This window comes from Charadrius vociferus, unplaced genomic scaffold, assembly GCF_000708025.1.
Source record: "Charadrius vociferus isolate BGI_N301 unplaced genomic scaffold, ASM70802v2 scaffold174, whole genome shotgun sequence".
NCBI lineage: Eukaryota > Metazoa > Chordata > Aves > Charadriiformes > Charadriidae > Charadrius > Charadrius vociferus.
This window is the reverse complement of record NW_009648441.1, coordinates 2,652,781-2,676,808: the sequence shown is the minus strand read 5'-3', so window position 1 is coordinate 2,676,808 and position 24,028 is coordinate 2,652,781. Positions and strand designations below refer to the sequence as shown.

Here is a 24,028-nt window from a genome sequence, read left to right as displayed (position 1 = left end):
TGTTATCAGCAATCGGTTTCTGAGGATGAAAAATGTTTGTGTTCTTTGTGGATGACTTCTGAGTACCTACAGCACAAATGACTGTAAATGTCATTGAGGCTTCAAAGCTTTGACAGGTTTTCCCAGACTCTTGGTTGATTGAAGCTCTGCTCTGAGTCCAGAGCTGGCAGCCCTGTTTCCCTTCGTTTTCATGTAGTAATCAGCAATGAAAGAATATTTCTTTGCTAGCGGCCCCCGGGGTTCACCAAAACTAAGGTTATTGTTAAAGACAGACAATTAGGTAGAACGGAATAATAATAATAACACAGAGCTAAGGTCTCTCCTTTGTGCCAGGAATGTCAGAGTTATAAATCTGCTCCAGTATTTCCTGTGGGATTTTGTAGACAGTGGAAACTATTGCTAGGCTGTGCCATTTAAGAAAATATTGTTTAACATGGAGTTTTAACGGACTCATTAAAATAATAAGTGTCAAAATACACGTGCTGTCTCTTTAGAATTAAAACAATAGCAAAGGCATGTTTTTAGCTGCCAAGTAAAGAAAGGATTGACTCGATGATCCTTGTGGGTCCCTTCCAACTCGAGATACTCTATGATTTTTGTTTCTTGGTGAGCTTGACCTTGTTTTTTAAATAACATGTGCTTTTAAAGGCAAGTTGCAGCATGCTGCTGTTGTACGCGCTCCGTTATAACCACAGGCAGCAATGTACATTGCTGGACCCGAGCGTGCTGCAGAAAACTGTATTAATTGCCCAGGAAGGTGTTGTGTCCAGGCCTCCTGATTTGTTCGGCTTTGCCCAGGGGTGGCCTCTGGACTGCAGCTTCCTTTGATCCTGTGATCCAGGCAAAAATTCTGGTTGTCACTTTTGTCACTCATTTTCAGTATTAAAAATGGATGAGTTTTATTGTATCTTTGTCTATTTTGCCATTAAAGTAGATGGGGGGGAAAAAAAGTCTAAAAGCTAGACTTCTAATAGTGTCAGCTAGCATAGAAACTTTGGATTTACATTAGCAATGCAGTATTTTTACCATCTTTGCAGTTTCAGCTTATAACTTTAATTCTGTGATTTTTTTTTGTGAGAAAGTTCAGTTCTTGGTTAATCCCGTTAACAGAAGTTCCGTACATGGTTAATATGGGAGTTCTGCAAATTAATTTCTTAGCATGTTTCAGCCATGATGTGTGCGATAATGGAAAGAACAAATGAACAGGAGATTTTAAAAAAAGGATTAAGCAAAGAGATGGGATTTAAAGAAACTTTCATAAGAAATAAAATATTTGTGCATTTTTGGTCAGAAATAAGATTGGTTTTATCTTCCTAGATGACAGATATCTTTGACAGGAGTAAAGAAATGGGAATAGGTGTGTAAACATCAGGTTTTGCACTGAAGCTAAGAGCAACCGTACCAAAACTAACAGCGGACAGAGGAGGGGGGGTAACCCAACTAAAAATTTTAGCTGGTTCTAGCCCCATGTAATGAGTGTGAGTCATAAGGTTTGGCACAGCGCTGCTCTGTAAGATCATGTTCAGAAGCAGTGGAGAGGCCAGGTCATCCATTTTATCTGATGTCACTTCTTAGAAGCAAGGGGCTCTGCTGTGATTTTGTTAAGTTTCAAGTAGCTGGATGGTACGAAAGTTGTATTTAATAATGATTTCTCATCAGCGAAAACACTGTCCAATAGCAGTGGATGTTATGGAGATAGTAAGCTCTTCCCCAAGGATGCGTGTGCGAGTGTGCTCTGTGGGTATGTGCTACAAGCAGAAGTAGAAGCTCCCGACATCCAGCGTGTCCGAAATGAGCTGAGCTGGGGATTTTTGTGTTCAAAATCAAGGTAGTCCCACTTGGTAGCTGAGCTCTTGCCTGTCTCTAATGGGGAAACACGGACAAGACGTTTTGAGGTGGTTTTTTTTTTTCTTCAGAATAATTCTCTAGTGTTTTGTAATAGAATAATAGATAACTGTATTATCTCCCTCCTGGGATCCCTCACTAGACAAATACTGAAATTTTGTTCTTGATTGGGACATTTACTTTGACAGAGTATGTCTTTTTGGTGCCCAGGACAGCATACGTAAGCTAGTAATTTGTTTCCGAGTGGAATGAAGGCAAACACATAAACCCTTAATTTCTCATTAAATGATGATGATAGATTTTTAACTAACAATGAGAAAGACAACTTTTAGCAGCCGGTTCTTCCCCGTTACTTTCATCACAGTTCTGTATGTCGTTCATGCTGGCCTATTGCTGTATACAGCCTGTCGCGTGCACCACAGCTCCTGATGAACCTGGGCCAGAAGCTTCCTTGGGAGCTGAAACCTGCTGTGACAAGGTCTGATTTTGGCCCACTTGACCCTGAATGTTCGCTTATTCTGATGGAAACAAGTGCAATCAGAAGATGCATCCCTGCCATAGCTCTTGACACGATGAATGGGGTTTTGACTCACAGGAAACAGTAAGAAAACAGTGTTTGTGTTCATGCAGCGCTGTTGCTTTCTCTAAGTTAGTCTTGTGGTAAAATATGAGGCAGATAGAGCAGATGAGAGAAGCAGGTGTGTGGGCAAGAAACAGCTCTGAAACTTGTGACAGTCTGGGTGCGAAAAATAGACTTTTACTTAAAGTGATGTTCATTGTGATGTTTTGTGCTAGAGTTTTTCCCCTTTGGTCCTGTTAATTTTGTACAGGAAAGATCCCAGAAGAGTATCAGTGCCAATACTGGCAAGTTTTTAGAGGCTTTCTTAAACCTCTTATTTCACAGAAATCTATGAAGTTTCTGGCTGGTCTGTCCTTTTCTAGCCTAAGCCTTTCCTAAGAAATCCAGCAATTTTCCACTTGAAAATAGCTATGGGTAAAGTCACACACTACTTTCACATAAGATTAAGGGTTTGACAAGGGTAGTGGGAACAAAGAAATTCCAAATTAAGTCTGCTCCATATTTAAACCCCCCTCTCCCAGCCCCCTGTTGCACAATAGTAAGCTTTCCTAATGCAAGTAGGTTGTTGATATACTTCCAAAAAGAATTCCAGTTAGCTGAGAGATGGGATTAAATGGATTAAATAGCCTCCTCGTTTTTCAGTGAAAAAAAGGACTTTGGTTGAAGGCACGTACAAACGCGAACTTAAATGATTTTGGACTAGATTGGCCTTCTCAACAACCTCAGATTGCCTTGCAAATTAGTGTGCCCTTTCTTGGCGAGGACCTGCGTGTTGCTGGTGGGTATGTGTGCAGGTAGACGCGTACACGTGGGGTGGTGGTGGGCGCATGGAGTTTGCACTGTAGCTGCAGCCATTTCAGCAAGCTACGATCGTGGGCTGGGAGGTAGGCTATCAGTTGGGTAGAAAAGCTGCAAAGAATATAAAACAGTACAGAGCGCTCTGTGGCCGGTCTGTCTCCTTCTAGTGCAAAACTGCTGTGCCCCACTCAGCCAGACCTGAGCCCCGGTAGAGCCCGAGAACCTCCAGCCCACCAGCCTGCTCCTGCCTGGCGTTTTTGTGGTCTCTTCCATTTTGCCATCTTGTTTCATGGTTGCTAGGTGTTACCTTTTCTTCTTCATGGTATAAACCCCAACGTTCTCTTTTTTTTAACTCGTCTCATGGACTTCTCTGCCTAAGAATTTGTAAGGCATCAGCTTTGTACAAAGTATGTACAGATTCTACCTAGTTTACTCTTCCTCATAATGAAAGCTGATTTCTCTTCAACCCTGCCTATAATGTCTTGCTTTCATTTTTCTGACCCCTGAAGACAGGAAATAGCAATGTGAAGCTCCACAGCAAGGTCTGTCAGCAGCTGATAATTTGATGTGTGGCAGATAATTACTGAAGTAATGACTTTTATGTGGACAGCATGACTCCATAGCAAACTTGTCTTTCATCTTGGCCATTTCATAGCGTTCTTTCTAAGTCTTTGTCCTGTGAAACTTATTGGCCACTTGTTCAAGTGGCAGCAGTAGTGTTTTTTTGCATGTGTGAGTAATTTTTCACCTATATCAAAAGACCCATTCTGTTGCTGGAAAGATACAGATACTATCATATACTTGGGATAGCATTGATAATGGAGGAAAAAAAAAAAAGATGGTGGGAGGGTTTAGGGAGGGCAAGATTAGTGGTAGCATATGAAAATTGTCAGGAATCCCTAAAATTCTTTTGTGGCTTCTTTCTAAAGTCTACTAGTTTGCCTTAACCTGTTGTTGTTATGAAGAGTCACGTCTAAGAGGCTGAAGAGTAATGCATCCCAGATCTCACTTATGCATCCAGTCTAACTGGTCTTAAGTACAAGCAGTGGAGTAGTTTTGTATTGTGTGCATGTTTTCCCTTTAAAAGCAGACTTCTTGCTGTCTTTGATTTCTATATTAATTTGGAAAGCATGTGCCAAGAGTAAAATTTGTTTCACATTTGTTTCAAATTCAAATTAAATCCCTTCACCCCCAACAAAAGAATCTGCAAGAAAAAGACCAAGGGGGTTGGTGACCTTATCATGACTGGATCTCATCCTGATCAAGGGCCAAATCTTTTTAGCATTGAAAGGAAGTAAAAACAAGAATTAAGAACTTTGATTACGCCTGGGATAGCAGTGTTATCTTTCCTCTACCTGCAAGGAAATGCTACAAAGCAGCCATTTGTTCAGTCAGTACAGTTCTTATCTCTTTTTGCTGACTGGCTTACATCTTTTATTTTACCTTAACACATGGGCCTGTGTTCCTCCCACCTAATGTTATTCACCTGAGACACGTGTCTTCAGAGAGTGATGAATGATTGCTTCCTGGAGAGGAGGAGCAGCGAGAGATGGGCATACCCCAGTGGCAACGCAGCCTGCCTGAGATACGAGTTACCTCCTTGCCGTAGCCCTCTTGTTTTTACTCCATCTTCATTGACTGTGTAGGGTGACTTTGCTTCCAGCTTGGTGTTACAGATTAGATAAGGAATATAAGTACCTAAAATTAGTACCTTGTTTTTTTTAACTGTAAGTAGACTAACTAGAGCAAAGGAAAAAGGAGACTTGATGTAAAAATGAAAGTTAGCTGCTTAGCTATAGGAGTCCTTAAGTGCTTGCCTAACATTCACGTCTTTGAAAATCCGCCCTCAAGGAAAACATTGCTGTACTGTGCACAACCTGTGCAAAACTTAGCAAATGTTCGGAATGTGTTTGAAAGATTAATTATGTCGTATTTTTTCTCACCCTGTGGATTTTTTTCCTTTTATTCCCCCATAAAGCGGTGTACTGGGGGCCTGTCAGGTTGTGCGTTAGGTAATTGAGTTGTTATGCCAACAGGCTGTGCTGAAAGGTGTTACATCAGTGATTTCTTTTTCATCCCACTGTGCTTTGATCTCCTGCTATAAAGCAGAAGATCTAACAGTGGAAACTTTTGAAGATGATAGATGAATTTTGCTAATCCACTTTTCATAATCCTTACAAAAAAATGTCTGTCCTTATCAGTCAGAAAAGATTTAGTAACTGTTGTCTCTATAAAGTCTCATATTATCAGGATTGCAAACTATGGAATTAGTATTAGGAAATATTTTATTTGCATGTTTTGAAAAGTTGCTATAAATGCTTTACAATAAATGAATAAAGATGCTTCTTTGCTAACCATGCTCTGTTGTATTTTCTCACTAAAATACAAAACTAATTTGGAAGACAGCGCTGTGCAATGGTGAATATTTGCTGTCCTTACTGGTGTTAATTGCCCTGCTTTAATTTTGTATTATTGGAATTAACTGAAGCAGTCAACTTAATCCAAATATACTAATTCCAAACATTATATGATGCTGCAACAAATGTTAAAAGTCTTGGCTCACAAGATGCAAAGCATTGCAGATGGGGGAACTGTTGTGACAGTAAGCAGTGTCTAGAGTCCTGTTTGCAGAGTTTAGGGCAATAAAATGTGGCATCTTCTAGGAAGAAACAAGTGCCTGTGCTTGTTCCTGGATGAAATTCACACTTATATCATTCAGATGAAGTCAGTAAAGTTACTGCAGTTGCCGAGGATTTCATCCAGCACAAGCTTGCCCAATATATCTTCCGTTAGTTGAGCTCCCCACGTCTCTGGAAAACCCTGCTTATAGAAAATTGTTAGCAATGCTTAGGATTATAAAAAATATTCACCAGATCTGATTATATTTTATCTCTTTTCTTTACAATAGCTTTGGGCCAGATTATGCTCTATGTTGATGGCATGAATGGCGTAATAAATCATAATGAAACCATCCAATGGCTGTACACGCTTATTGGGTCAAAGGTAAGACACTCTCCAAAATTCTCATTTTATATGTTTTTGGTGTTCTTTTGTTAAATGCATTTGTATTATGTATTCATTTAGGGTATAAACAGACTGCATTTTAAATTCTAAATGAGTACATAACACTCTGCGTGGAAACCAGGGCATGCTGAGCTGTTATTTCTTTTCTACTGTTTTTGTACTTGTTTGTGCTGTTGGCAGATACTCTGCTTTTAAAAGTAAAGGCACTAAAGATGCCCTCATTGCAATTGACCATACAGAAGATATTTTGGTCTTGCAGTTGAAGTTCCCAAGACATTCTTTGGAACCACTTTTTGGTGTGTTTTGTTCCACCTTTCAATTGTATGAATGCAAATCCTTTCTACATTTTCACCATTGTACACTGCTCAACTTTGCTGAGTGCTGGGGAAGACAATTCAGAGTGCCTTCCTTCTAGTGCCTGAAGACCCCGAGAAGACAAAGTCTGGTACCTGCTTTCAGAGGATTCTTTGTTGGTCCCTACATACAAGGAGGCAAAAGCTGAAGGCCAGAGTGTATATATGCCTTGGGTTTGTCTCCTCCAGTGGAGTGCACAACCCACTTTTAAGGACACTGTTACTGGAAGTGTAGGTAAAGCCACAAATACACCATTCTCCCATCTGTTGGCTCTCCAACTTTAGGAAGTTCATTAAGGCCTGAAGGGACTGCTGCTCCTCTTACCATGTAGACCTGTTCGGGATAGATCTGTATGACCCAGTAGCTGGAGCAGGATATGTTAGCTATTGTTAGCAACTCAACAGTGTCCGTAATTGGTGAAATTGAATCCATGGTTAGAATCACTAAGAAATTTCCAGGAACTTTTCCCCAAGTGGCTAAGTTGCAGAAAGTTGCTGTTGGATACTGTAGTGACATAGAAATGCTGATGGTCTCCACCTTACCCCTGACAGCTTTCATAACACAAGGAGGAAAAAGAGTTCTGTGCCCCAAGGGCCTTTTCTAACCACGACAATTTTTTCTACAATGTGCAATCTTCACTGCTGCAGCAGATTATCAAGTCAAAGAACAGATGCTGCAGTATTGAAAGAACTCTTTTATCTTGGGCTGACGTAGATATGTAAAAGTAAGATAATTATGGTTATCAAATCTTGGGCTTGCAGGGCAGGGTTCATGATTGGGAGAAGATGAGGAGAAGCTTTTCCCCCATGTAAAATGTTCCACTGATGGCTGGGCATTATGCTGGGCAGTTTGCGCTCTTGAAATGGGAAATGTTAGCCGCAGTTGGAAAAACTGATGCCAGATGAGACAGAAATGGTTTGCTTGGTATGGATCCTCATTTTTTATACAACAGATAAAACAAACAAAAAAGGAAAAATTACCATGTCCATGATTATTTTAGTTCTCTAATGCACCTAATGGGAGTGGGATGGGGAAGAAACACAGTTGTATTGCTACCTTGCAGATTAAATTCTGTCTAGATTTTCTTGACCAGAGTACTTCAGCTCTCTGGTCCTTAAGCTCCTTTCTCCCTCCCCCATCACCAGCCCAAATGATTATCTCCATGTCCTGGCTTGGTGCCTGCAGCTGAGGAATGTAGGCAATGTGCTTTGAATAGTTTGGTTTCAGGTAGCATCAAAGTTGCTTTTTCATTATTCTTTGACTGTCTTGGAAGAGATCTAAGTCGTTGTCTGTGTGCCAGAAGTTAACTGAAGGTATGGCAGGCTTACTATCAGTGTGCGCTGGGACAGCTGCTCTACGCACTTAAAGGTGGTTCTGACTTTCTGTGAGAAATGAATCCCTGGAATTTGCAACGCACCTACGGTCTAATTTGCAGCCCTACTATGCTGGTGCCTTCTCTGCAGCAAAGGCAGCAAAAAATGTGTTAACACTGCTGAACAAAAAAAAAAAAAAAATGGTAAAATTGCCAATTAAGTCTTGGGACAAATCCCTCTAATCAGATGCAGGAAGAATACAGTCATTCAGCTGCCACAGCTGCGACACATGGTTTCTTGCCTTCTCAAAAGCTCTGACCAGGTCTGATATACTCAGCAGTGGAGGTGGTTGACTCTTTTCCACTGATTTTTGGGGGGGTTTTGGTCAAATTCTGTAATGGTTTTGACCCTGTACTGTTACGTGCTCTGCTCTGTTTGCATAGAGCTGCTGGCTCTGTTGCCCTTGCTCAATTGGTGTAGTGTATTATTGCATGTGTTTGTCCCCTGCAGCACGCATGTGCAGCCAAGGACCTTGGGTCTGTCACACTCACCTTTAATTTTGGCACCCAGCTCCAAGTTCACTTCAGGCATCCAGCGATACTTCTGTACAGGAATAGGGGAAGGGGGCAGCAAGGAGAAATAAAATTTGAAATTAGTGAGAAAGAAGGACTGTAAGAAATTTGCTGAGAGCCTGTCTATATTGTTGTCATTGTATTCCTTGCTATTGCTAGTTCTGCAGTTGTACCCCTCTAAGCGTCAATAGGTGCTTCTAGAGATGGATTTTCAGAAGTTGCTGATAATTTTAGTGCTGTGGTCTAAATTTATTCTGAACAAAGTTACTGGGGAGGTGATTAGAATTCCAGCAGTGACTGCACTAGTGCTGCTTGCCCTTACATGGGGTAAGAGGCACCAGTGGTGTCAGGCTGAGGAACTGACAAGTGGGAAGAAAGTTGATCTTAGATGACTTATTTGTTAGTGAGCAGAAAGAGCCTCCTGTGTCAGATTGGTATTATATAGATGTTAGACTGGAAATTAGAAATTAGCAGTACCCTTCCTCTGCCATGTTATTTAAAGAGAAGAGTGCTATCAGCATATTCCAGCCTCTTAGGGCTACTGCTGGTCTGTTGCAAGACACATCCAACAGTGTGTGACCGTGCCAGTGACCTGCCACAGGCTGGCTGTAGACAGCTTTCCAGTCATCAATGGCTAATAGATCCCTGGCATAAAACATTTACAGTGTAATCCCAATTTAAACGTACATTACTACTATTTCATCATTAGTTATATAGGCAGCAATTCATCAGTCTTTCCCTGTTTAACAAAGCATTCAAGTATGTACTTAATTATAGGTGTATGGTTACCTGCTGTTGGCTTCCAGGGAACATGAATACAAAAAAAAAAAAACTTCTTTACAGTTCGGGTGACAGAGCACTGGCACAGGCTGCCCAGAGAGGTTGTGGAGTCTCCTTCTCTGGAGATTTCCAAGACCCGCCTGGATGCAGTCCTGAGTAATGTGCTCTGGGCAATCCTGCCTTATCAGGGGAGTTGGACTAGATGATCTCTAGAGGTCCCTTCCAACTCTGAAAATTCTGTGATTCTGTGATAACTGAGGTCAGCAGTGTACTGCTGTATAAGTGCAAAAGAGGGCTATAGCAGGGCCAAGGCCCTGACCATCTTATAGAAGCTAGAAGTTACAAAAATAGGAAATATCTATGTCAAGCAAGTTTTCTTTTAGCGTTCGTTGGTAGCATGGAGCATTCGTGCAAGATAGTTTACTTTTTAAAGGACAAAACTAGCAGTCAATGAATGTTAGTTAACAGTGCTTTCAGAATTGCTCCTTAATTTTTACTTTTTTTTTTTTAAGTGGGTAGACGAACCTATCAAGGACATTGCCTTAACTGACCATGTGCCGTAACGCAAACCTTGTTTCAACCTCACAGCATCTGGGAAATGATATTTCACCACTTTCTTGTTGTTTCTGCCAGCAGTATGTTGCTGCTGCTGAAGTTGGAATTAAGTTTTTGCATCATATTGCAAGTTATTTTTAGCCTGGTTGTAAAGGCGCCTGAGGCATTTGTTCACACTGGCAGCTGTCAGCCCAGAGTCCTGTGGAGCTCTGTGGTGGATCACCTGCAGGTAGAGTCTCGGATTGATGACCATGGCAAGGACTTTTGGAAAATGTCTCTCGCCCAAAACAAGGGACACCAGGTTAAAGACATATATGCGCTAAGCTATATTAAGTCCTTATAATGTATTTTTCATCGGTTAGCATGTATGAGGTAATATTTATATTATCTTTTATGTATGTTGGTATTCCCTTTGGCCTGATAATAGAAAGTGTACAATACTGTATTAGTGCTTTACCCTCTCCAGGACTGGCTACCAAGTGTTTACAAAAAGCACATTTCTGAACCAAACATCTTGGGAAACACCTAGGTGTTTATATCATCCACTAGAGAAGCAAACGTTCCTTTGCATCACGAACCCACAGACTTTTGCCACTCTACCTCAGTCTTCAAAGGCACATCTAAGGCATTAAGTGGTCCAAAACCTGAGTCTGGTTTCACCTTTTCTTTCCCCTCATTTCTGACTGCTACTGATAATGATTATTTTTCCCCATTTGATGATCCAGGCTGTTTTAATTTCCCCCAGGGGAGCTAAAGCCCCTTTTTGGCATTGTTTTCGGTGGAAAGTAATCCATTTTCAAAGTGGTGCTGGGTAACCTCAGAAGACAGGGTGGAATTCTGGGTCCAGGCTGATACAACGAGGTTGATTAAAGATTCCTATCTCACATCTTGTTTTAATTTTTTCTTTCTACTTTGCTTCTGTCTGGGTCCTAGATTGCAAGGTTAAATGCAAATTTTAACTAGCAAGTTGTTCTCTGTGCCTTGTGTGAATCTTTTGCTTCCCTTGGTATTGAAGTAAGGACTTTTTGAATGTTTTAAATGTAATTCAACCCAAAAGAAGAAAAAAACTCTTTCAAAGCAAAAGGAAAAAAACCCCACAACATTCAAACGTATGTAGTTGTAGTGGGTGAATTTGCTGATTTCAAAAGGAAAGTCCAGTAGGGTTGCTTTTCCTATGCAGTGCCAGTGACGTGTTAAAACATGCACACGGTTGGTAAGTCATTTCATGAGAATTTTGAGAGAAATAATATTCACAAAAAGGCTCTAAAATTGTTTTAACAAGTGAATCACTTAAGGGATGTAGAGGTAAATACTTTAAGAACTTAATTAAATCAGTCTCCATTTCACAAGCCATTTATGCCTGTGCTCCACTGAAGTCATAAGCAGAGCAGAGAATACCATATCACTTGAATTTGTGCTTTTCTTTTCCTCAGGAATTTTCTTGCCAAATCTTAGGCAAACGGATGTTGAAGTGGGTCTACAAATACATACTGAAAATAGTTTTGTAGTCATGAAGAAAGTTACAAATGTAAGGGGCTTAACAGATGTCAATAGGACTAAAATAGCATCGATTGTAGCACTAAAGCCCAAAGCATATTGAATTAAATTGCCACCAAAACTGGATGGTGTACTCTCTTGTTGAGGGTCTTGGAAATACAATGTATTTGCACTCATTATTTTTTCTGGCAATATATTTTGAAAATCATTGTGTGTACGGATGGCCTATCCTGAGATAACATTGCCTGGATGATGAAAAGGAATATATGTGGGTATACGCCTAATCTCTGTGAGCAGGAGGTTGCGCTGTAGGATCGTCCTGCGCTTTTTATTCTTAGTTTGGAAGGTGATCTAGAAAAGCTGGCCTGCTAAAAAGAGTTAAGCATCCAGGAGAAATTACACAGCTCGGGGACATACTTTGATTAATTTCAGATGTTGTCCTCTTCCTAATCTGCTTCCTCAATGGTTAACAAACTCTTTTGCAGCCTTTGACAAATAAGTTTTCACATAAGCTAATGCACAAGCTATGTAGATTGCACCATCTCTCTTCCCTCCAGCCACAACTCTGATAAGCTTGTGGGTTTGCCCTGTTTTCGGGTTTAGCCCAGGTAGAAGTGTCAGCTAGGTGTCAGTTTTACAGGCTTTCAGGCTTCCTGGAAGGGTTCAGAGCAAAGCCCTCCCCTCGAGCTCTAAAATCAGTGCAGTCTCTGCCATGGGCTGCCCTGCGCTCAAGACCTTGAGCTGTGGTGAACAGGTACAACTGCTTTGAGTTCAGTGAAACCATGAACACTCATGTCAGTTTAGCAGCTGGCTCTTAAATTTAATCCGCCATGCATTTGGCTGTTGAACTATTGTTATGAAAACGGTTGTGTGAGGGAGAAACAAAATCCTGGATTTATAGGAACTTAACTTTCCTACATCCTGCCTCTCAAGGGCTTGAGCCAATGCTCACCCAGGTCGGCAGAGACTTTCCCTCCATCTCTCACTCAGAATCTGTAACGGTACTGTTGCATGAACAGAGTTTATTTTGAATTGTATTTAATTAGTGCTTTGAAGATAAGGATCAGGATGTTGCAACAAACTTGGAATGGGATACGCCAGCCGGTGCAGACTACGTTATGCGCTCACTTTGGTCTGTCCAACTCAGTGGACAGACTGCTACAAGTGCTGCTCTTTACCAACTGTATTTCTAGATGGGTTTCAAAGTCATTTTATCAAACGTGAGAATTTGCAGTAGTCCAGTCCTGCAGCAATAACTATTCCTGTAGCTCTGTCTGTTGCATTCGCTTCTGAGTATTTTGAAGGGATAAATACCCATTTTTCTGTGTTCAAAATGAACTCTTGTAGATTAAGGCGATACTAGAAAACACACAGTTCACCCACATCATATCAGAAATCTGATTTCAATTCGTTTGAAGTGGGGAATGAGAAAATGTAATGATTAACTGCCAACAATGTGGCAAATGTTCAGGCCCAACTTTTCACTCAGTTTCATCTGTTCAAATCTGTATGAGAAAATGTCCTGTTAGCAATGAGTGAAATATGTCCAAATGTTTCCAGAAAATACCATGCAGATGTGCAGATTTCTTGTTGTAAAGGAAAGGCATGAAGAAAGAAAAAAGTTTGGGTTATATTAGAATTAGGTAGGGGAAAAAACTGAAAAACAACCTAAATCAGTGCTAGCTTTTAGAATTACCTTGGTCTCTCACTAGTGTAGTTCAGTGTCACAGGTCTGTTACTCTGCACATTTGTGTGCAAATTATTGTGCCACAGTCCCTAGCTATTATAATTTTCTAGTAACTACTAGTGTTTTCTAACAAGCATTAAGTCCAGTATTCCTGTGAAAGGGGAAGGTGCAAGTGGAAAGTTTCTATTGAGGGATGAGACTAAACAAAATGGAGCCTACTTGGTTTTCCAACATGCTTGAAGTGGACAGCGTGAAAGGTCTTAGACTATAAAATCAATGCCTGTACAAGAAAAACAGCAAATTTTCAACCAAAAGTTGTCAGTTAGAAAAGAGTGAAGAAATATGAAAGACTGGCTCCAAGGATAAAAAGCAGCTGGTTGTAATCCAAGCCTATAGTACACACCTGAGGTTTTTATGCCTATCTAAACACAGAAATCAACTTGGCCAATATAAAACACATTGCTGTCATTATGCCAAACCTTTTGGGATAGCTTAGTAGTCATTTTGCAGGGTAGAAATACCGTTAGTCCTAAGTTACGAGTTTAGCAAGGTGCAGTTTAAGGAAATATACTGTGTTTAAAATTTAAAATAAACAGTTATGTCTGAAGCTTTTCTGGAATCACTCTTTCATGAACTTGGATGCATAATGCTTCAATCTGTAAGGTTACCTTTGCAGATTTACCTGTGTTCTGGTCTCTGTTGCTCTTAGGTGGTATGAGGGAAAGGTCTTCTGGTGCATAGTCAGTGATTGAAGTGCCACCAAACTCAAATTTGTTAGGCCAGATGTTTAGCAGAGTGAAGTGATGCAGTTTTTTTACTCTGTTTTGAAGTAAGTACATGCAAAAAGTCCAGGTAATGCTTCACAATTATATACTTCCTCTGAATTTCCCCATGGTTCTTTTACCTTCATTTCCCTTTTGTCAACTACGTTGGTTTTAGCACTGTCACAGAACTAGGATGCAAATTGTGCAGGTAAGTGCCTCTTCATCCAGGCATCTACATGTGGCCTTAAGTGTAGGCATCCTGGTGGGAAGCCACTTGGCAATCCTTCCTTGCTCCCCTGAGCCGTGTTCTCCAAGACTAATACTTTGTGCTGCCAAACTGGACAGCTTCTGTCATTGAAAGAAGATTTTGGAAGTCATTTTCAGTCTGAGACAACCACACGCGTTATCAAATACAGTTGCATGTTACACTAGCTATGGTGCCAGACTTTTGGATGACTGATTCTGGTTTATACATTTACTGTCATCAGTACATGGGTATCAAAAATCAAAGTCGTAGGCTCAAGTCAGTAGCAAATACCCTTTGTACTCTGTCCTTGTATCCCCATTTTAGCAAGGTACTGGGCAAGTCCCTCCAGATATGATCAGCAGGTGTACTTTCACGCAGTGAAGCCCTGCATTATGGGGAGTGGGACCCATGGCTGCACCATGTGGGGTACATGACATAGATCAGTATAAAACATAAGAAAATGCACCACAGTGAATGGGTATGTTTCCAGAAAGTGCCGAGTACTGGTACCTCACCTGTACTTATTGCTAAATTGGTATATTGTTCTTCTTTCCCCTGCATAGTGAGACCAGTATAAGAAACAAACCTGGCATCCAGATCTCATGAGGCTCAATTAAATGTCCTGAGTTTTAGAGAAAGCTTTTGGCTGTTCTGCCAGCAGAAAGTGCAGGTGTGTGTGTGCTGAGATGACTCAGGTTTTTTTTCTGAATGTCCTGTCTTTTTGGAAACTCCTTGACACAGGAACTGAATTAATCAATACAGCATTGCCTTTATTTTTCTTCTAAAATTTGTCTTAACTTTCTTCTTAAATTAGTCTCTGTCCTGGTTGCCATATAAATAGTATGATAGTGGAATCCTGCCTGCGGGAAAGAAGGTGGTATCCAACATTTTTCGCAGCGTCATGTAAACCAGGTCCGAGACAGCCAACACAGCAGTTAATATACCAGTGTTTTGCTTGTAGCTTAGGCTGGAAAAATGACCCAGCTAGGGAGGGAGTCCATACATTGGGAGACGCAGGCTGAATCGAGCTTCCAGGCACATTCTTGAACCATTCTCCAAATCCCTTTGTGCCCCAGTCCCTCATCTGGAAAATTGGTGTTTGCATTTTAGAGCCCTGGGGGAAGAACGTGAGGGAGTGGAGGGAGAGATTATACGTGTTGAAGACAGATACGTAGGTGAAAGTTGAACCTAATACTAATTGTTACCATATCTTTCCTTCTGGCATCTCTCAAAAATGCTTGTCATTCCTTTATTTAGCTATAGTCGTTCTTTAAAGCAACAGCTACTAGCTGAAGATACTTGGATAACAGTAAAAAATATGCTGTATCAAAAATGGAAACCACCAAAACATATATGATGGCGTTATTTTCAGCATGTAATGCACCCCAAGGAACCTCTTGAGTTTCAACCAGCTCAGGTCCCTGGAGTTACCTTACCAGGTTATAGCCCAAGGACTCATCGTGGTTACGATAAAAAAAAAACAACATAGATTTTATGTTGGTCTGCTCAGTTACAGAACTAGTACTTAGGAAGGAAGATATATGGTAAAATGTGTGGACTTCAATTACTTTTCATAAGAACGAGATCAAAAGAAAGGCTCTCTGATACGTTTTCTTTTTTTTTTTTTCCTTTGCAGTTCTTTAGTAGTAGTTTATACCATATAAAGTCTTTTCAGAATAATTTCCAGCGTACCAGCAGGTTCCTTAGCTGGCTCCCATGGTACACTGAAATGAGTCTCATCTGGACGTGCTGTGTACTCTCTTTCCATATTCTGATCCTCTTTGATCACAGCAATCAAACAAGGAGTTCAGATGCTTCCTGGTTTGCCCCCCTCTATCTCTCTACTATTTTCCTTTTTGAAGACCATGTTAATGAAAAACAAGAATGTGGTGTGTAATATAAAAAAATACTGTTAATACCTCAGCCAGTGTGGAATTCTTACAGATAGGTCCCTTTTATTTTTTTTAATTTCCTCTTCTTATTAAAAGATACAGAAATGTAGCAAATATATGCTTTGTCTTTTTTGTTTCCAGCAGCACGTAGCTGCTTCCTTCTTTAGTTTACGAAAATGAAAGCATCCTCTTCAGAAGCCATTTTTTCTCCACTGCACTGAAAATTTCACAGTGTGGTTGTCTAAGCACCTTATAGTTATGATTTTGGAGGGAAATGCAACTCTGCAGTTCGAATGCTTCCCTAGTCGAGCTTTGCATATGACAGCCTTTCTTGCAGAATGTAAATGGAAAAAGTAAAAAGGGACAAGAGACCCCTGCAGGTATTAATCTATGGGATTGCATCAAAATTGTTAATCCCATGTGGTCTGAGTTTCTGTTCACCATTTTCCTTTAAATAGAGAGAACGGAATTCCACTTTTTCATATTTTTTTCTTCACTGTGTCACTACCGCTCTCTGTGGTTTGCAGTCCTCTATGCTTAGGTCACTGCTTCTTTTTGTCTTCCTCATTGTGCTCCAGCTTCCCTTTGTACGTGCTCTCCTCATATTTGATGTCGGTTGGGCCACTCTTTCATGCACAGGGGAACTGTAGAGCCCTCCATAGTAAGGATTCTGCATGGCTGTAGGGGGGAAGATGTGATAGAACACCTAAAGATATGTTTGCTTCCAGATATGCACTGCCCGGTGATTTGCTCAGACGGACGTCTGTACTAGTTGTGGATCTGACAGTGAGATTTGTGCCAAACTTGCTTGGAATCATGATGTACCTCAACTTTCATCACTGGCCAGCATGGTGTCCCTTCTTGGTTTTTTGTCTTCTTGTCATCCATTTCTGATGTGGGGAAGCAAGGTGAAGGCCCAAGCTCAGTTTGTCAGTGGAAGATCTACATTCAGAGCAGAGCGTCAGACAGAAAATACTAGAAATTGCCGTATGTATCAAAGAGGCTAGCCTTGCTGTTTACTAGGGTGGGTTTTGAAGAGGAACAGCCAGTGCTCAGAGGGTGTCCCACAGCATTGGGCCATGGGACGGGATCTGAAAACTGAGTGGAAGATTTTCCTGACGTCATCGCCTGATGTAGTAATACTGCAATTAGTCATCTAGATGGTTGTTTTCTTCTTCTTCCCTTTTGCTCAGAAGGGTGGGTTGGGATTATTCGTCATCTTTGGCTAAACTGACACGAAGTTATGTGGAACAGATGGACATCACCAGACTGCCTTTACGTACAGGTCATTAGCACAACATGTTTTGACAGGTCTGAATAGTTCAATCCCAGTCTGCGCCAGTTATGATACTGTGGACGTTAAAGCACTGATAGCATCTTGCCATTTCAGTTATTCTTTAGTTCCAGAACAAAAATGAAGTCTAAAAAAGCATTCTTCCCATTACCTCCCCTTTCAGAGGGTTGCCTTTTAAATTTTTGCAGTAGGTTTCCTTTCCTCATGGAAGTGAGTTGCAGGTTGAGAGAGAAAAAGGGAGATATTTCACTCATTGTAGCTTCAGGAGGTTTTAGACTTACCCTTTCTTTTTAAACCATGCTATGAATTTGTTTGTCTGATTCAATTTTAAATCCCGCTTTGTCAATAAAAATTGTTTGTAAATGTTCTCTATCTGTAGAACCAAAGGAAAATGAAAATTTTGAAATCTTTAGAGTAGGTTTTAATACCTCCTGCCTCCATCTGAGATTCTTGCTTTCCTGCATGGGTACAGACGCATGCAGATGAACGCTGACACACGCGCATTTTCTCTGCTCTGGAGAAGCAGCATCATCAGTGGTGGCCACCGCATGCCCGCAGCAAGTAAAGAGCAAGAGAGGAGACCAGACAGGACACATCTTGTTACGACAAAGATGCAGAAAGCACTGCAGCTGTTCTCATGCAGAAGAAGAAAAAAATCTGGGGGGGGAGTAAGCTGCCTTTTCTGCCTTAGAAAAGCCATCCGACAGCACCACCTAGCAGACACAGATGGATATGAATAAACAGACATGACAAGACTGGAGCAAAATGCTACTGGGAGAATAGGATGTTGAGCAAGACTGTGTGCTTTAAAACAGCTGTTCCACCTAACACCTAACACACAGGTCATTGATAGGAGCTGAGTTGGACTGTCTTTGTCTCATGCAGCTGTTACCCTTCAGCATCTGATACTTGTAGCCTAAGACAGCTCATGAAGGTCTCTGCATGTTTCATGAAGCACATCTTCAGTTTTGTGTTGGGTTTTTTTTGTACTCTGGAGTTGTGCTCTTTGGCCCCACATAACGCACCTAGCTTAATCGGAGTGAAGGCATTCTCAGTCGTCTTGGAAAATTAAAAACACCAAACTTTTTTTCTGACATTCCATGATCACTGTGGTAATATCTTTCATGCCCTTCACACAGTTGCTCCATGGTACTTCTCATCTCTTTTATGAAACTATTTAATGTTAAGTAAATGTTCCTTGTCAAGTGCTGTGAGAGCCTATCATGAAACATTTTCTAAGAGCAGGAAAAATAACACCAGAAGTAAGAGTTTAGTGTGATTTTAGTATTCTCAATAAACTCACCTCTTCAGAAACTGTACTATACTGAGCTGAAAGGGTCAAATCTCAATTACATTTGGTTTTGGCTAAATCCATAGGAACCATTCCGTCAGACATTACACAGCTACCGCAGTGCATTTCAGTTGAGCTTTCTGGGATACAAAGGATCATGTTCTGCAGCAGTTTGTTTTACTGCTTTTGTGAACTGCTACCCCTTGTTAGGGCATCACTGTATTTACTGATTTTGCCTGCAGTTACTCTTGACTTCAGAAGAAAGTGGAAATAATCTTGTTGCGGTTACTTAAGGAAAAAGAAAGGCTTGGGTGTTGTGTTTTTTTTCTTCTCCTCTTTCTCCCTCTTTCCATCTGTACTGCTCCCAAAGAACTGAAATAACAGCCCAAAATTGATCTATGATGCAAATCAAATCACTGCTGATTATGATCTCATACTTCTGTGGGTTCAGCTCTTTGAATGACCGTGGCAATTACTTGCCTAAAAACTATACAAGTCCCAGATGCTGAATAATTCTCAAATACTACATCTCAAATACGTTTCATGCTGACAATAATGAAACTGAAATGCACATTAAATAATGCCGCAATAAAGGCGTATCTGACTGTGCAGTGGTTTTGTCAAATGTGTTTAGTCCTCAGGTTCAGGGTAGGGCACCAAGAAGGGTCAAATAAAGAGAAATCTGGGCTCTGCTGCTCTGCTAGCTGCTCCCCTTTCCTGGTCACCATTGCTGAAAACCTTCCTGTAGCTTGGTAACTACAGCCTCCTACGCATATATTTGATTTGGGTTATCTTATTACGTTGCTGTTTGGTATTTTTAAACTTGTGGCAAGACTGGTCACATTTCAGGTGAGTTTGGAGGATGCTCTGTGGTACTTCTGAGGCTCTTCTGTCTCACTTGGGAGATAAGAAACCTGTTCCAGGCTTGTCTTTCAGCTGCACATGCAGATTTCCAGGAAAGCAGGCTGTAGGAGAGTTGTACACATACACATGTGTAAGCTCAGAAACCCTGCTGGACCTGTCAGTTCTGAAAATGAGTTTCTGAGCCTTAAATACTTGTCATAGCCATGTTCTGAGCCTGCTGTATAGAAAACATGCTTCTAACCCTCTCTCTCTGCTGTCAAAGTAGACCAAAAGTAAGGATCGCTGTCCCTGTGGTACTGATGAGGAACTGAAACGCAAATTCTGTGAGTCATAGGAGGTTTGTTAGCAAGCCGCTCAGTATTCTCTTAAGTGCTTGGGAAAATTAAGTCACTTAAGCTACAATATCACAGGTGGTTACCGTAATCCCAGACCACACGTGGTGTGCAGAGAACTACTAAAATCTCATTGCATGAAAGGTCTTGTTTTCGGGTGGTTTGTGAACTGAAAAGTACATTTTGGATATCTGGATGGGCATCTGAATCTTAATGCATGTAGGACTGCTCTGTTATACTGAAATTAGGTGATCACTGTGATCTGGTGAAAATAACAAGTGCTATGGATCTTTTTGCACCCTGATGTCCCTTTCAGTATATGTGTGTTTGGGGGGTGGTAGGGGTGTGTGAAAGAGAGACAGGAAAAAATAACAGATGCCAGGCTTAGAAAAACAAAGAGCGCTTTAAAATAAAAATCCAGGGGTCTCCATCTTGTTATTAATGTTCTTGATATATCTGTTATCATTTAGTCATATTAAATCATTGAGACCCATTCTTGGACAACTAGCTCTAGGTGGCTCTGCAGGGAGTTGGACAAGATGACCTCCAGAGGTCCCTTCCAACCTTAACCATTCTGTGAATCACCCAAGGTTCTTCCTCTTCTTTCTGCTGTGGTGGTACTCACATACATATGCCTAATACTACGAAGAAAACGGTAAAAACCATGTATTTTTCATGAGTTGTAACAAAGAAATTTACTTTTGGTCAAAGTAGAGCTGGGATCTGGACATGGTGTGAATCTGGGCATCAGAGTCCTCTCAAGAATGTTGATGAAGCTGAAGTTGACTTTATCTGACCTGCAAACCTTTGGAACACAAGTGAACATGACTGTGGTTAGTTAACCCCAACTTGGGCTTGGGAAGCCATGCCCACGTTACCAGGAGGAGTGCTGTATAGAAACATTTCCATTTTTATTATCCAAACAGGAGTCAGGGGCCTCTTAGCACCTCTTTCTCCTTTCTGTTATTCCAAACCAAGTATACATCTTTTAAGTTTGTGTGTTTGTTTGATTTGCTGTGAAATTGGTGGTTGTGATGAGTTTGGTTGATACACTCAGAGGAAGGAGTTAGCTCGAGAAGGGAGAATTACATTATCTTCTCAGACACAGAACTTTGTATCTCATCCAAAATAGTTAGTTATCACTGTGATTTTGAGAGTACTGTTGCCTACCATAATAACATCATATAATCCCACCACTCTCGAGCGGTATGCAGAAGTTGCATACCTGCTTGCATTTATGCAAACCAAAATTTAAAATATCCTCATCTCTGTCCTCTTTCCATGAAGGAGGGAGTTAGAATAATGTGAAATTGCTTGGAGTGTGTAATTCAGCAGTGCCTTAGCTGATATGCAGTGACTTGTTCCCCCATAAATCAGGTTTCTAAATGTTAGCTATGTGGAAGATGCTCAGAAACTCAGCTCAGAAACTCAGCTCAGAAACCCACATCTAAATGTTAGCTATGTGGAAGATGCTGCCACTCAGCTCAGAAACCCACGAAATGGGAAGCTGGGAATGTGTCTGGGCTCAGTTACATTTTTGTTTTCCTCATGGAGTTCTGTGGATGTAGAAAAAAAGCATCTGGGCTATACTGCCAATGTGAATTAGATTTGAGGATAGGCACCATTTCCAGACTTGGGAAAGCTGTGACAAATAGGTGATTGCTGAAGAAATGTGACTGCTTCTGTTATGTTTAGATGCTCCTCAGCAAGCAGCTTTGTTCATTAACTTCATTTGGCAAGTTGTCCAAAGGTAAATAAATAGATCTGGTTTTGCTGTCAAACCACTGGTTCTAGGTTCTTTTTTGTGCCTGATAGTACTCAGAAGTTTGAGAATAGGGAGAAATCTTCAGTTTATAGATACAGTGAAATACTCGTACTCTTACCATTCCAGTAATCAGTGGAATATATAAAGTTTGAGAATAGGGAGAAATCTTCAGTGGAATATATAAATATATATATCTCCTTTTCCTAGTTTTACTTTCGTAATGATTCTTTCAAGAGGAGTTTGTGGTGGGAATAATCCTTGGGTTTATGTATGATATTTGTTCTTTCAACAGCTTTATGACTTCAGTAGTTCAAACCACTAGTATGTTGCTTTTTAGGGTGCCTAAAAAGGATAACCTGTTAACAATTATTTGCTTAAGAAAGATGTTGCAATAGATAATATATTATAGTTTGGACTCTTTGTTAACACGCTGTCTTCAACCACTTCCACACATTTGATACATAGGTTGTTTTGATTTTGAGTTTTTGCTGTTGAAATGTTGTCAGTGAGATTGTACAGTGTCAGGAAAGGACTGCCAACCATATCATTAAACTCACAGGGGTTTTCAGGTGAAGTTATTGAAGCCCAGCCATAGTTTCAGTATTTAATATGAGTACTTTTTAATGGAACTGTTGAAAGAACAAATTTCACGTGCATAAAACCACAGAATAATAACAGAGTAGTTTTCCACTGTACTTGCAGACTCAAATAGTTTTTTCCTCTAGGGCCCTTGAACTCAACCTTGATATTATTTAAACAGGACATCGCCAAGGCCACTATACTAAGTTGTTGCATGAACAGGAGAACTAATGAAGCAATTTGTTATCTTTGTTCTCCTCCTTCCTTGCTTTTTCCTTCCCATCCCACATGTTTGCAATACCATCAGGTCTCTCGTGTGTTCCATGCCTGTCTTTGGTACAACTGGCAGCCTGCAGTGTGGCTGGTGGAAGGCTTCATGAGGACTCATTTTCTCACTGGCTCCCTTTCAAAATGGCTGGAAACTTCCTTTTCTCTGATAGGAACACCGACTTGCGGGTCTTTTCTAATGCAGTTTTCAATTTGAGTAGGAATATAGTTCAATTACTGTCAAATATGACTGCATTCTGTGGGCAGATCCCACAGTTACAGGGAAGTTAGTCTACAATCTACAAGTGGACAGTGGGAGGGACAGCACAGGTGCCTAAGGAAACTAGGGTGAAAATGGACTGTCGTGTGTTTGAGTGGGTTTGATTTTGAAAGGAGGCTCTGAGAGAAGGTACTCTGATAGTTTCCTTACTTCTCTGTTTTCTTCTGGCTTTGATTATAATTCAGCAGAGCCACACATTTTATTGGTGATGACTTTCACGGGCAGGGATAGGGTCACCTCACCTGAGCCCTTCTGTGCATTGAACAGGAGGAAAAGTCCATGAAGATGCTGAAGTTTGGAGGTGCTGCTTTGTACACAGTTCCCATGTCAAACGTACTGCAGCTCTGAAGCTTGTGAAGCACTCTGCCAGTGTCATGAGGAAAGTCTTTTTTGCATCACCTGCAGGCCAGCCTGTACAAATCAGAGGTCGGGCTTGATAGGAGGTGGGTCTCAGAAGACGGTGATTTGGTGTGGAAAGCTGATGTGGAGCAACTCAACTTCCTTCTAAATAGTTTCTAATCACTTGTGAAAATGATACGGTAGTGATTTAACCTTAAATCTACAGCCTGCATCTGGAATTTAAAATATTTCTGAAAACACACATTAGTTAAATATTTACTTAGAGGCTTAAAAAAAAAAGGAAATAAGATGTAATGTTACATCTTCTATTTGCTTTTCAACTTCACAGGACTTCAGCTTTCCCATATGTAAAATGTGGTGAGTCACTCCCGCTTCATAGAACTGTTGCATGATTGACTGTAGATGGCTTTCAGATCCTTAAATTCAAAGCATGGGATAAGTAACACACCAGTTACTTATCTTAGTATTTTGAAGTATTAACAAGTTATTTAATCCCTTCTCTCTTCAAAATCGAATGCCTTTTGTCTTGGTTACAGTGACATTGTATTACATTAGATGCCTTCACAAACCAAGGTATCACTCGGCTGCATGAAAGCTAGAATAGTGTGATATGAAGGGGATTTTGGAGAGGAGAGTGAAGAAGAAGTCCTGTCGGCAGTTAAGTTCATAAAAACTCTTTTCCTTTCCTAGTTTTTTTGGAACACAGCTAAGGAAATATCACCTTGGCCCTGCCCAAGGAAAAGAAGTTGCTGAAACTCCCATTCTTTCCTGTTGCCAGAGGTTCAGCCCAGTGACCATCTGTTGAGGACAGCGTAGTTCAAGGCTAACATCATACATCAATATAGAGAGCTGGTGGGAAGGCTTGGCATGCAACTCTTCCATCATTACAAGGAAAAAAAAAAAACCAAACAAAACCAAAAACGTGCCAAATGACCTTAATCACATTTCTCCTATGTAGGCACACACCCAGTTCTTGTGATCAATGTAACAGTACCCAATGGTTAAATTTTAGTTTGTAAATTTATCTGTTATGTGGAATTCTAATTACTTGTGGTTTCTTATTGCTTATTATCTACTTATCTTCTTTT

The 24,028-nt window shown here is 40.7% G+C and overlaps 1 protein-coding gene across 1 annotated transcript in view; it reads left to right on the top strand.

Moving 5' to 3' along the window:
* Positions 1 to 24,028, top strand: part of FHOD3 (formin homology 2 domain containing 3) — a 363,610-nt gene that overhangs the window by 199,071 nt on the left and 140,511 nt on the right. Inside the window, exon 5 of the mRNA XM_009885444.1 lies at positions 6,132 to 6,226. Within this exon, the coding sequence (XP_009883746.1) occupies positions 6,146 to 6,226 (81 nt within the window). The 5' untranslated portion in view covers positions 6,132 to 6,145. The remainder of the gene's footprint in view (positions 1 to 6,131; positions 6,227 to 24,028) is intronic.